Raw genomic sequence first — 14,210 nt, 5'->3', positions numbered from 1 at the left:
ATAACCTGCTCTGATTGGTTCCTATAGTTATTATGTTGTATTTTATATGCAGTAATTATCCTTTTTTTTAACAACAGTTTCTGTTCTAGACTCAACCAAAAACTCTACCAGAACAGGTCTTTCATGTTTTTTTTTTTTTAAGGATTTCCCTTTCTCTTTGCCTGTAACTATATCAATCCCCGATAGGAAAGGTAGTCTCTAGCCTGCAATCCACATATCTTCCTGGCTTCTTCTCATTCTGTTACCTTTCCCTGTGTAGTTATTTGTCCCATGTATCTTAGTTTTCTAGTAAATTTCAGCCCCCCTTTTGTCTATTCTGTGTACCCATGATTGCAGTTATCCCTGTCAACAAAATATCCTTTCTCTGTTCTCTTGTTGATTATTTCTTAGAGTACTTTCTGCTACTTTATGAATATTATATTCTGTTTGCCAAAAGTCCCACCCTCTTCTTATTAATTCCTCTCCACTACTTCATCATCCTTCCTTTCCACTTTGAGTGATAGCTTTCTGCTTATGCTATGTGTATTAACCTTAACTGTGTAGCCCTAAAATATCCCTTTAAGTCAGGTAATCCTAACCCACCTCCTATTGGAAGGACCAATGTACCACTTGACCCTTGCCCTCTTCCCCTCCCAGATAAAATCCTTCAACTCTTTGTTATTTACTGTCCACAACTTCCCCTGTGGGTGCAAAAAATATGCCTGACCTCTGTATAAAAGTTGCTGTGTCTTTTGGCTTTTCCCGGTTAGGGGTCGCCACAGCGGAACTCCGGTCCGCTAATGATTGGTAGTTGATTTTTACGTGCCGAGTTACCAGCCCTGACGCACAGCCTTCAACGAAGGTACGCCCATTCACGCATACCTCCACGCAGAAGACTGTCTAGCTGAGAATCGAACCGGACAGCGTCTTACTGTGAGGCGACAATGCTACCGCAGCACCACCACCGCGGCCTCTGTATAAAAGTAAAGGGACTAAAAACATTTTCACTGGTTGCATCTTGCTATCCATATCCATAAACGAGAGTGTCCAGTTTCTCAGTTTTTGTATGATCTTTTGTTAATTTGTTACCACATATTCTTAGCTGTCATAACAGTATCCTTTTTAATACATATTTCTAAATACTTCATTTTATTGTGTTCCCATAAACATGGGTATTGCTGAACAAATTAATTTGTGGGGACACAGTTTACAGCTGTAGCCCTTCTTTTTATCTTTATTAATTTTATATCCCGAAAAGACTTAATTGTCTCAAAATGTTCCATAACACTGAGATGTTCTTTTTGGTTCATCAGGTAGAAGGTAATATTGTCTGCAAATGAAGCCAACCTTTCTTGATGACTGCATGAATTATATCCTTGAATTTCTGAGTCCCTTATTTTATTTGCCAATGGCTCTAAGTGTAATGCAAATAATAAAGGGGAAAGAGGACACCCCTTCTTAGTTCTTCTGCTCAGACACAACTTATCAGAGAGAAACCTTCCCACTTTAATGTTTCTGTCAAATCCCTCATATATTCTAAGTAACATTATTATTGTTTCAGAGAAAGCAGATGCTTCCATTGCTCTGCTCATGAAATCCCAGCTCACTCTTTTGAATGTTTCTGTGCATCAAGACCCACCAACAGCAGCAGCATTTTCTCACATTCGGCTTCTGAGAGGGTCATCATTATTCTGTGAATGTTGTCAGATGTCTGCTTCTGAGTGGGTCATCATTATTCTATGAATGTTGTCAGATGTCTGCTTCTGAGTGGGTCATCATTATTCTATGAATGTTGTCATTCTATGAATGTTGTCAGATGTCTGCTTCTGAGTGGGTCATCATTATTCTATGAATGTTGTCAAATGTCTGCTTCTGAGTGGGTCATCATTATTCTATGAATGTTGTCAGATGTCTGCTTCTGAGTGGGTCATCATTATTCTGTGAATGTTGTCAGATGTCTGCTTCGGAGTGGGTCATTATTATTCTATGAATATTGTCAGATGTCTGCTTCGGAGTGGGTCATCATTATTCTGTGAATGTTGTCAGATGTCTGCTTCTGAGTGGGTCATCATTATTCTATGAATGTTGTCAAATGTTTGTTTCCCCACCACAAAACCACATTTATCCATATCTTATCAGTTTTGGCATCACCTTTGCCATTCTTTTAGCTATTATAGACATGAACACTTTGTGATCATGATTTTAAAATTGAAATGGATCTATATGAAGCTGGGTCTGATGGATCTTTACTATCCTTCGGTATTACATCCACCACAGCTTTCTTCCACAGTGTTGGTGCTTCCTCTCTTTTTAACATGTTGCTAAACAAAACCTTCTAGGTCTTTAGCATTTTCTTCCCTCCTATCCTCCAGACTTCCACAGGAATGCTATCTGTTCTTGGAGACTTTCCTGCAAATTGATTATATGTCACCAATTTTATCTCATCTCTTGCTATCTTAACTTTTTTAATTGTTGAGAGCCTCATCTACCTGTAACCACGTTTATATCACGTCATCGAAAGATGAAAATAGCAAACGCTATTTCATCGGCCCCAAAACATCTAAACATGGAAATATCGAACATTCAGAAAAGCAAATTTTTTCCCATGGAAAAAATTCGCTGCTCCGAAACACATACACACAACACAAGCACATCAAACAAACAGCAACCACACACATACACTTATTCCTACATCTAATGCTACACTAAAGTAAAGATACACTACTAACTACACACTTACGTTAACCCTAACCCTAAGGTCTGTCACTATCGCACACTCACCTAACCCGCTCCCTAACCCTAACTCACTTAACCCACCCCTAACCCTAACGTACAAACAATCACACACTTACCTGAACCCAACCTGTAACTTTCCACCACAGCGCTAAGAATAGCGAAGCCACAGAAACGGCCAACCAAATTCTTTTCTGAGGAAAGAATTTGCTGTCCTGCAGCTTTGGTATTTTTATCGTTCGCTGAATAGTGTTCGATATCAGAACATTCGAAGTTTTAATACTTTGATGTTCTGATAATAGACCTCTGTAACCTTGGCCTACTTAAATCTGCTGTAAGCATTTCAGTTTGTGATCTTTCTTGATTTCCACATTTCTACAACCATTTCTACTTTTTGTTGCCTAAGTGCTAAAAGTTTTTATGCTCTGGAGATGTTAGCAAACAACAGTTGCTTTGCAGCAGTCTTTCTAAACTCCTACATGTTGTCCAGATAATCCCTTATTTACCATTTAGCACTCTGTCATTGCTTCTCTTCTTGGTCTGTAAGATTCCCCTTGTTCTGCAGGACTTTAACGTTTAACAGTTGCTTCAGATAATTCATGTTACTTCTTAGTCATCTATCTTTTTCTTTTACTTACCTATTTTTAAACTCCACTTTCCATTTTATCCTGTTCACTAGCTGTAGTAATCCTGTTATTCTGTCTGGGAATGCTGCCATTGCCCTGCTTGTAAAATCCCAGCGGACTCCACTGTCAAGACCCAGCGACAATATCAGTGTCTGTATGGACTTTATTTTTTCCAGGATAATGAGAAGCAGAGTCCCCTCCAGCACGCTGAATGATTCTTATCCTTTGCTAAAGTTGTTTTTCTTCCTTAGCCTTTTTTTATCTTCCAAGAAAAATAGTTTGAAGGCAGCTGGATATAGTAACTTGAATATGACATCTGTCTGTCAACACACCCTGGTTCTCAAGGTGAACTTGTGTCTTTTCTGTATGGTGAAAACTGAATCATCATTTTCCACAAACACTTTGGTGTCCAAGTTTTTGGGACTTTTCCCTTTCATAGTTTTATCTGGAGCAGCTCTTTCTGCTGGTATGAGTTGCATCTTTACTAATATTGGTGGTGTCTGCTTTCATATAGCCAGATACACATGATGCGCCCTCTCAGTTAATAAATCCAGCTGTGTAACACCAGTCCAACTGGTTATTTGCACTTTTATAAAATGAATGCAATCTGTTCTTTATAGCTTCTCTGGTAAAGTGGAAAATCTACAATTTTATCTGCGTGCTCTGTTTTGTAATTGCAGTTTATTGAAATGGTTCTTAGAAGTCTCCTGTTCTTTCCTTCTTTTCAGCCTCTGAATCCTGCAGGTTTATCAGCTCATCTGAATAGCTATTTAAGCCTCTTCTATTTTTTCATCCTTTTGTTGTTTGACTTTATATATTCTTTCAGCATCTCATTTATTTTAAACACCTCTGAATGTATTTGATTTAAATTTTCATCTAAATTACTGGAAATCATCTCCTTAAACAGCCCTTTGCTGAATAGCTGCAATGTTCTTTCCAGATGGAGCTTTTTTTTTTTTTTTGCTTGCTCTTCCTCCAAATTTCTTTTTTGTTTGCTTTCTGTGATTTTAATTATTAGCCAGTAACTGGGTTGAACCCAAATGATAACTTTTACTTACCTTTTTTAAGAATTTCTTTGTTTTCACCCTGCAAGAGTTCTAATAAAACCTGTTGCTCATTGTGCAGCCATCTTGGAAGTACACAAAAAAACTAATTGAGATTATTGTCTTAGACCAAGCAGCTCAGAAACTAATTGTTAAAGATTTTCAAGGGAGGGTTTGCTCATATACTGAGTACTTATAATCTGCTTTTACAAGGCATTTTAAATAATTGTTATGAAGATGCTCAGATGCCAGCAAAATATCTGCAGTCTGTTGAGGCTGTCTGATTGCTGCTGCTGGCAACTGAAGAGGTCCCCTCCATACTTTTTATTATGTTTTAAGTTGTGATATAAACTCTCTTCCCCCCAAATTTTTCACAGTAGTGTGACAAATGTGCTTTCGTGCAACCATGAGAGAATATTTTATGTAATTAAATAAAACAGTTTTGTAAAAAAGTCTGTGGTATTTCTTTGTTGCTCAGGAGATGCCTTCAGGAGAAATTGAAGTTCTAGTGAAGGATGCTGTGGTACTAAACACCTGCCAGAAGCTGCCGTTTGAAATTAAAGAATTTGTAAAAGTAAGTATAAGTTGAGTCTGTAAGTTTGGGTAAAGTGAATTATAAATTTTAAGGTAGCTGTACTGAATTGTTCATAAGTTCAAAAGTGCAGCTGCAGTTTTTAAGAGTAGTGTGCAAGCTTTAAGAATAGTTAATAATCACAGCTTACAAGTCTCTTTATTCTTACACTAACCTTTATCTATCCCAGAAGTTATGACAGAAATGTACTATTTAAGTCTCTCTTGCCAGAAAGTGTATATAGTTTTTATGACTTACTTATTCTGTAATATATTTTTCATGCATTAGTTTAACAATGAGTGAGAAGTCATTGAAAGTGTCTATAGTTTTTATGACTTACTTATTCTGTAATATATTTTTCATGCATTAGTTTAACAATGAGTGGGAAGTCACTGAAAGTGTATATAGTTTTTATGACTTACTTATTCTGTAATATATTTTTCATGCATTAGTTTAACAATGAGTGAGAAGTCACTGAAAGTGTATATAGGTTTTATTCTTACTTTTTAACAATGAGTGAGAAGTCACTGAAAAAACAATCAATAAAAACAAAAATGAAAACTCCAGCTAAAGCTAGAACTTCCACTGAGTGACCTACCAAACCTCTTGTACCAGAGGCACATGGGATATATGCAAATTAACCTTATGAACATCAGGTGTTTCAGCTCATTGGCAATTCTGAATGCCCATGACTTGTTTCGTCATTTTAATGGACAATTTCTGGCCGATAAAGCCAAACCCCACTAGCTGTGGATATGCATATTTCGACCTTGTTATGACCTCGTCAGCACAGCACAAGCAGAGTGTTTGAGTAAGCATTAGAAACACAGGGCTGTTATACACAGCTGATGTCCATCATCATTAGGGTCACTGCAAAAATATCCCAAACAACAAATTAAAACAACGAGTGAGAAGTCACTGAAAAAACAATCAGTAAAAATGAAAACTCCAGCTAAAGCTAGAACTTAACATATGTATTAGTAATGCTCTTCTGTGTAATATATGTTCAGTTTTATTGTTTGCTTTATATTTGCTTATTTTTTCTTTTATTGTATCTGCAAATTGTACTCCTGTGTGATTGTCTTACTCTTTGTAACCAATGTTGATTTGTAATTCTGTTTAAATTGTACTCCAGAGCTTTCCTGCCCAGGTCTCTGCTGAAAAATGGGCTCATATCCAGTCGGACTTTCCCAGTAATTAAATAAAAACAGAACACAGGCTGTTCGATGTAACAGATCGTGTTCACCTTTAGATTATTTGCTTTATCATTTTTGCAAATATTTTGAGGTGACTGATAACGAGGTTGAATATTTTTGATTTGTACTTTATTACGGATTGTTAGTTTATAATGATGCAAACAGCTGTAGCAAAATTATTTCAAAGTATTTCAGTCATCAAAACACCGTTTTTATTCAAGTGACTAATACATAAGCATTTTGTAAAGTATGAAGAACATATAGTAGTATATACAAATTAATAAACCATATTTCCAGAAATGTACCATTATTTTTCGTTACACTGTTAAGAATAAAGCTGTATGAAAACATTGTGGTTTTAACGTAATGTCCATTGACTAAACAAAGTAAAGCACAAACATACAATGGACAGACTGACAAACTCGACACCATAGAAAAATCATCTATAACATTAGACATTGATGAAATGTCACCTTGCCAAAGAATGTATAAATCAGTGAATTAATTAGTCACTGGGTTTAAACTCCTTTACACTATTCTCTGTCAAGCTGTTCACAGTAAGAGTCACAGGGGTCATAAAAATAAATGGAAGCCAGACAAGACTATAATTTTATACAGTACGATACATGGCAGAATAAAACTTAAACGTTCAGTCCATTAATAAAATGGTTTTGCATTTCTGTAGACTACAAACCCCCAGTCCCTTAGAGCTTTTGTTTCTAGCAAGGCAAGACCTAACTTGTAGTCCATATGAATACAGAGGTATAACATCACAGCAACACTAAAACCATTGCCCACCAAAGCAATGTAGTACTACCGCCAGGTAATTCCATTCTGGAGCAAGAAGCGAGAGCACAAATTCCTGTGTCCATCAAATCACCACGACGAGCTATCTGTCATGCTTAATCTTTTAGTTTCTAAATCTATGGATTTGGAAGTAGAGAATAACAAGCAAGGAATGTTCCCTATTCTACGATCGCAGTGAGTTTTATACTGGAGTGGAGCATCCCGTTCTCATGCTGCTCATCTGTTAGTTAAGGAATGTTCCCTGTTCTACGATCGCAGTGAGTTTTATACTGGAGTGGACCATCCGTTCTCATGCTGCTCATTTGTTAGTTAAGGAATGTTCCCTGTTCTACGATCGCAGTGAGTTTTATACTCTAGTGGAGCATCCCGTTCTCATGCTGCTCATCTGTTAGTTAAGGAATGTTCCCTGTTCTACGATCGCAGTGAGTTTTATACTGGAGTGAAGCATCCAGTTCTCATGCTGCTCATCTGTTAGTTAAGGAATGTTCCCTATTCTACGATCGCAGTGAGTTGTATACTGGAGTGGAGCATCCCGTTCTCATGCTGCTCATCTGTTAGTTAAGGAATGTTCCCTGTTCTACGATCGCAGTGAGTTTTATACTGGAGTGGAGCATCCCGTTCTCATGCTGCTCATCTCTTAGTTATACTTTAGGGATTCAGGCAGGCAGTACAGATCCTGCTGTACTTATAAAATGGACTTATTTTCAAGGAATGTTCCCTATTCTACGATTGCAGTGAATTGTATACTGGAGTGAAGCATCCCATTCTCATGCTGCTCATCTCTTAGTTATACTTTAGGTATTCAGGCAGGCAGTACAGATCCTGGTGTACTTATAAAATGGAGTTATTTTTACAGGAGGTCTGAAGCAGTTAGAAAGGGAGACGTGGCAGAATTAACCTTGTTGATTCCCCATAGATAACGCACAATGGTGGAAGTAAAAAGAAGACTTTAAGTTGATGTAAAATGCAAGAAAAGGGAGTGTGGTGGCAATAGTAGGAGGGTAGACATGCGTTTTCATGTTATGATAGTGGAGTTAAGTGTAAATTTATCAGCAAGAGGAGCACAGCTGTTTGTGACATAGAAGGAGAAAGCCCTGGCTATGACTCAGATTACCAGACGTTTACTAGCAGGTCAAGTGTTGGGACAGTCAGCCAGGTGAAGGTGGGAGTGAATGGCTGGAGCCAGATGGTCTTCCTGTTTGGCAAACCTCGTTCTGTGCAAGTGAAGGCTTCCAAAACACCATGTGTATAGGACCAGGGGGATTTGGGCGTGGCAGTCCCAACCTGGTGATGATGACCATCATAAGGCATGCATGGCGGAGCTTGCACGTGACATGTGGAGGGCATTGTCCTGTATGGTGATGTGGGCACTCAGATCAACAGTAAGGTTGGGCTAAGGACCATACAAATATGATCTCATTGCCTGTATAATGCCCTTTTCCCAGGCCTACTCTGGCCCTCAGTGGGAAGTAGTAAGAGCAATAAAACCTGGATCTCAACATCAGAAATAAAAAAAAAACTCACTTATTTTAATCCAAATACAAATAGCAGAGCTTTCGTGAATAATCCCTTCGTCAGTGCATATAAAACACAGTTCAAATACATGTTTTTTTAAATACAGCGCATGATCCCATCGCCCAATAAGAGCTTAGCTTGTTATACAGACAACCTGAAGTTTAAAGACACAGCGACACATATAAAAAGTACTTTCAAAAGCAACTTAGAAAGCACAGCAGATACAGGCAGTCAATAGCAACATTCACTTCACTTTCATTTGCTTTTGTTTTAATACAGGTTTTAAACTAAATGAAGCATTTAATCCAGGTGGACTCAGCCTGCAACTTTAAAATCCACCTGTATTCAGCTAGTTCAGTGGCGTTTACAACATTAACACTTCTAATGTTAAAAAAATATCTTTTGTATTGCTCTAAATTTAAATACGTCATCTGTACCATTGTGATGAATATACTTAGCTAAGGAATTAGTAAGTATATTCCTTCAAATTTCTGATAGATGTTCAGAAATTCATTCCTTAAATTTTCTGTTAGCTATATAGAAACTAGTGCATGTTATGCGCACAGCTAAATAAACTAGATTTTCTGTGTTACAAGTAGTGAAGCAACAAATTCTAAATATGCTTTGTTCGTAAATACTTAAAAGTAACATAAAGATCAATGTGTTTAGCATGAAACCTTCCGTTTGGGAGTAGCCCTCTTTTTAAAAGAAGGAAGGAGCCCTTCTCAGAGCTGTCTTTTGACAATGAAACATCCAAGGCTCAGGTTGGTTATCTCTGTTGGGCATGCTTCAGATATTCATGCAGGCAGTACAGTATAGCACACTTGTGCAACTGACATCTTCCACACTGCTCAGTTGTGGTGATGATGGCAGTCAGTGTCTGTTTTCAGGCCCCCTACAAACTTACATAGGATGTTCTGCTCAGGGAAATATTAAATTCATTTCAGGAACATTTTAAATTAGGAGATACTGAACTGTCATATTCTCACAAACATTGCCTTGATCTGTTGGGGTTGGAGGGGTTTGAACCTCTGGCTGTCCCTCCAGTTATACATAACTGTCAGGATATATTAAAGATCACCTCAGTGGAACCTGACTGCCAAACAGCAACATCTCGAAAGCCCAATTGGTTTTACTAGTTTGAAAAAAAAAAAATCAAATAAATCAAATAACTATACTAGAACTTCATGACCGAGCTTCCCCTCATTTCATTGGATGTAACTAGAGAGTCCAAACTGGCATCAGCTAACTCCAGACTTTTTCACAACAAGATAGTGTACATTTTATGCAGGTTCAACAAAAAGGTATACTGCTGTGCCACTACAGACATTTAGAGGAGTGAACTGCCAGATGCACATGCTCCATTACCAAGGAGATGATATAAAAAAGATAAGGTCAAGGTGTGTGTGAGGTGGTGCCAGGCCAGCCTTTTCAAGGCTTTTACAGGTGGCCCTTAAGATCAGCAAAAATGGAATCAAGTGTAGCTACAGTGGAATTGATGCCTACAGCAGGGCACTAGCCTCATGCTTGGTCACCCAGGAGGGACATGGGTGCCACCCCAGGAGTAAATTTGCAGTCACCCATCCATTGATGCAGGTTGTGTTTCAAGAGGGTCAGGGAGGGGCTGTGTTTCACGTTACGATTGTTACCTTTTTTGTCTAATTCCTGTCTTTCTTCAGAGTTGCAGGAATGTAACACTGGTCCTTGTGGATGATTGCTATCATGTTCCTGTCTTGGTTTCAAGACTAAAAGTGACAGACACTTAGAAGAGTGATCATAAAACAGAGAATAGAAAGTAAAATATCTGCAAAATCAAGCACAGTCTTTAACTGCAAAAGCATTCCACTTGCATCTTTCCTCACTCCTGCTGCTAACTGTTGCATTTTGGATTGTATTAAAGTTTAGCCTGGTACCCTCCTATCTTTCTTCCTAGCAGGAGGTCAGGTGTGTAGTGGACAGAGACCTTTTTCACTTTGCTGTTCTTGGTTTGCCCTAGCCACAGCCATTAGAATTTCCAAAAATACTTTGCTTTAGCCTTTGCAGCTGTCAGGATTTAGATTGGGGGGGTATTCACTTGTACCTTATACAGACAGTTTAAATTGTGTGGTTAATTGCCCTACAGGAACAACCGCAAGAAGACCTGAAAACATGTCATTCCCTTTCAGGACCCTTTCAGTGAAAAGAAGTTCTGCTTAATACTGTCTTAGTGAGAGATGCGTTAACCAGTCTTGGTATAGGTTCATAGGTTGGTACTGGGCTATCTGCCCGAAGGCATATACTAGCCCAGCCACATTGTGTGGTATTCACCGTCCCTTTAGTAGTTTCCTAGACCCTTGTACTAGCAGCTAGTACCCTTGGCTTCTATCTAGTAGTGCTGTTGGTGTGATCCCCGGTGTGAACTTTGTTACCCATCCACTCATCAAGGTTCCTCTTGAAGAGTGATAGTGAGGGGCTCTGTCTTATGTAGATCGTGACCCTGTTCCATAGTAAGGGAAGTCTCTGCGAAGGGAATCTATCCCTCCAGCATGTTCTATTCATTGTTGTGTTGAGGTTTATATCCCTAGTGCCTGTAGCTCGAGTAGATTTGATTTTGCAAAGATGGAGTATGTTCAACAATTCTGGGTTGGACATGGCTCTGTACATTAGACAGAGATCGCCTCTGAGAAAGCGGTATGCAACAGAGAACAGTCTTAGCTTTTTCAATCATGCTGCATAGGGCAACTGTTTGAGGCCAGTAATCCTCTTGGTTAGGTACCTTTGTGGTCTCTCCAGCTGCTGGAGATGTCTAGCCAGGTACATTCCAATTGGTGCATTGTACTCAATAATGGGTCTGATGAGGGAAGAGTAGAGGGGCACCATTACATCCTTAGATCTTGATGCGAACCCTTTCGTGATCAGATGGGTCACATAGAAGGATTTTCTAACCACTTTGGCAACATGGTTTTCTAACCGATCTTTCCTTCTTTAAACAAAGCCTTTAGGACACTCTAATTATTCAGATGTGTAAGGCTACCTTAATAATGATAATCTTCCTGTCCCACAAGAAACACAGCCTTAAACTGTTACGATCTTCCTTTCTCATCAGGAGTGCCCATTTTCAACTGACCTAGAGGCTTATAATAGATGTCTCAAACATCAGATAAGCATGCCTTACTTCTAACAGAGTGAGGTTTATGGTCTCCATCATGGATTGGACTGCATACAATCATCATCATCATCATCCCCCTTTTTCCCAGTTATTTTTACATGGGGTCGGGTGTCGTGTTAACTGTCGCCATATCTCTCGATTCAGTGCCACACTACAACATTCTTTGAAACTCATGCCTGACTGTCACAAATCTTCCCTCTCACAATCCATCCACCTCTTTGCTGGACGACCTTGTTTTCTCTTACTTTCTTCCTGTCTGCCTCAAATCATCTTCACTGGATTGTCTTCTGCTTTTCTGCAACTACCCAAGCCACCACCATACTCTGTTCTTTGATCTTTTCTGCAGTTGGAGCTACTTTGGCTTCTGCTCTTATGTCCTCATTTCTTCATCTCTACCATAGTGTGCATCCTACCACCCTTTCAGGCACTTCAATTTAAAGAAACTTTTGTCACAGAACTGGCTTTGGATATGTGTGAACCAAAGCATCCTTGAAATGGCCTCAGGCAATGATAGTGCGGTGTGGTAAATTGTTGAGTAAGGGAGAACTCTATCCTTTTTAACTGTGAGGATGGCACCAAATACTTGTGTTCTGGAACTGTTGATGAATATTCATCTTGTGGCATTTAATCTTCTAGGATGTTACTGTATCTTGACAAATTCTCGAGTTGCTTTCCGGTTGATAAAGATGTGGCCCAACCACTTAGTAGACCTCTTCTGACTTCTCATGGAATACTCAGTTTTGGAGGAGGCCATGGGACAGATTTCAGTGGAAATGGAGCATGACTCTTTGTATGCTTTACTGCCAGCCATCCTTGACCAGAAACTCCTATTGAGAGCAGTGAAAAGGCCCTTATGATTTTGGGATTCATGATGATGGATCAAGTGATATTTTTCCTATTGACAACAATTTGAAAAGATATTGTTGAAAGGCACTTGCAGAGAATAATAGAACGTGCAACATTGAGCAGAGAGCTTTTCACTCCTTAGGAATAGATGAACCAGCAACAGCATTGGTCTGTCTCTGTTTCCTCTAGCTTGGTGTGTTAAATAGTTTATTCGCTGCTAATGGTAGGAATGCACATTAATATAATGCATGTGTTTTCATGTACAAAAATTCTGTTTTCACGTGCAGAAACAGATAACTGTAGCAGGTCAGTTCTTTTTGTATTGTTAGTTTTTTCCTTCATTTATTAACAGCAGTAGTCATATGTGAAGAAAAATGCTGTGTTGTTTTGCATAGCTTTTTCTTCATAAACTGTATTAAATGTTCTTTCATTTCTGTAACTTGTCCTTTAGAAATCGGAGGCTTTGCGTATGCAGTACCGTTATCTAGATTTGCGTAACTTTCAGATGCAGTATAACCTACGTCTGCGATCTCAGGTAGTAATGAAGATGAGAGAATACCTGTGTAACATACATGGTAAGGTAACAGTTTTGAGCTGAAAACATATGATCACTATGTTGTACTTAATTATTAATTACTCCATTTTATTTAGTATGAAGACATTGTTTTTCCTACATGTTTGTGAACCTTGGACTATATCATTTGCACTTCCTTTCTATTAGGTTCATAGGTTGGTACTAGGCTATCTGCCCAAAGGCATTTATAAGCCTATTCAGAATGTGTTGGCTTTCGCCCCCGCTAAGATTAGTTCCCTGTGCCTCTGTCCAGCAGAGCCACTGAAGTGATCCCCAAGGTAAACTTTCTGTTTTCCATCCACTCGTCAAGGTTTTTTTTGAAGAGTGTTAGCAAGAAGCTCTGCCTAATGTAGATTGGGATCTTGTTCCAAAGCATGGGAAGTCTCTGGGACAGGAATCTATCCCTCCAGCATGTCCTATTTATTGTCATGGTGAGGTTTAGATCTCTAGAGCGTGTGGCTCGAGGGGATAAGGTTTTCTTTAGGTGGAGCATGTCCATCAATTCTGGGTTGGACATGGCCTTGTATGTCAGGCAGAGATCACCTCTGAGTAGGCGGTATGCAACCGAGTACAACTGGAGTTTCTTCAGTCGAGCTGCATAGGGCATCTGTTTGAGGCTAGTGATCCTCTTGGTGAGGTACTTTTGTAGTCTTTCCAGCTGTTGCAGGTGTCTTGTAAGGTACATCCCAAATGGGCGTTGTACTCTATGATGGGTCTGATGAGTGATGAGTAGAGGGGCACAATGACCTCTTTTGATCTGGATGCAAACCCTTTTGTGATTAGGTGGGCCACGTAGAAGGATTTTCTAACCACTTTGGCAATGTGATTATCAAAGGTGAGATTGCTGTCTACTTGGGTCCCCAGATCCCTTATTACATCTTCCGTATTTAGGGGACTACCACCTATGTGGTAGTTTGTGGGTACTTTGTATTTTCCAAAGGGCATGACTATGCACTTTTTGGCATTTAGCTTGAGGCCATGGTTTTGACACCAGGTATCCATCTCAGTGAGACCCTTTTGGAGGATGTCTGTGTCAGCCGGAGAGTCAATTATAGCCCCTAGTTTGCAGTCGTCTGCAAACTTGGTCAGCCATAGTCCTCCTGTGCTTGCCTGTACCTCTGAGAAGTGTATGCCGAACAGGAGGGGTCCTAGGACTGAGCTCTGGGGAACGC

At 39.3% G+C, this 14,210-nt stretch overlaps 1 protein-coding gene across 2 annotated transcripts in view; it reads left to right on the top strand.

Moving 5' to 3' along the window:
- Positions 1-14,210, top strand: part of DARS2 (aspartyl-tRNA synthetase 2, mitochondrial) — a 1,354,455-nt gene that overhangs the window by 83,198 nt on the left and 1,257,047 nt on the right. For both annotated transcript variants that reach the window (XM_044085228.1, XM_044085227.1), the window contains 2 exons: positions 4,860-4,955; positions 12,916-13,039. In XM_044085228.1, the coding sequence (XP_043941163.1) occupies positions 4,860-4,955; positions 12,916-13,039 (220 nt within the window). The remainder of the gene's footprint in view (positions 1-4,859; positions 4,956-12,915; positions 13,040-14,210) is intronic.

The sequence above is a fragment of the Protopterus annectens genome, chromosome 10.part0, assembly GCF_019279795.1.
Source record: "Protopterus annectens isolate FY-2018-M chromosome 10.part0, PAN1.0, whole genome shotgun sequence".
Classification (NCBI taxonomy): Eukaryota; Metazoa; Chordata; order Ceratodontiformes; family Protopteridae; genus Protopterus; species Protopterus annectens.
The sequence above is the reverse complement of the archived record's forward strand: the minus strand, read 5'-3'. Positions and strand labels throughout refer to the sequence as shown.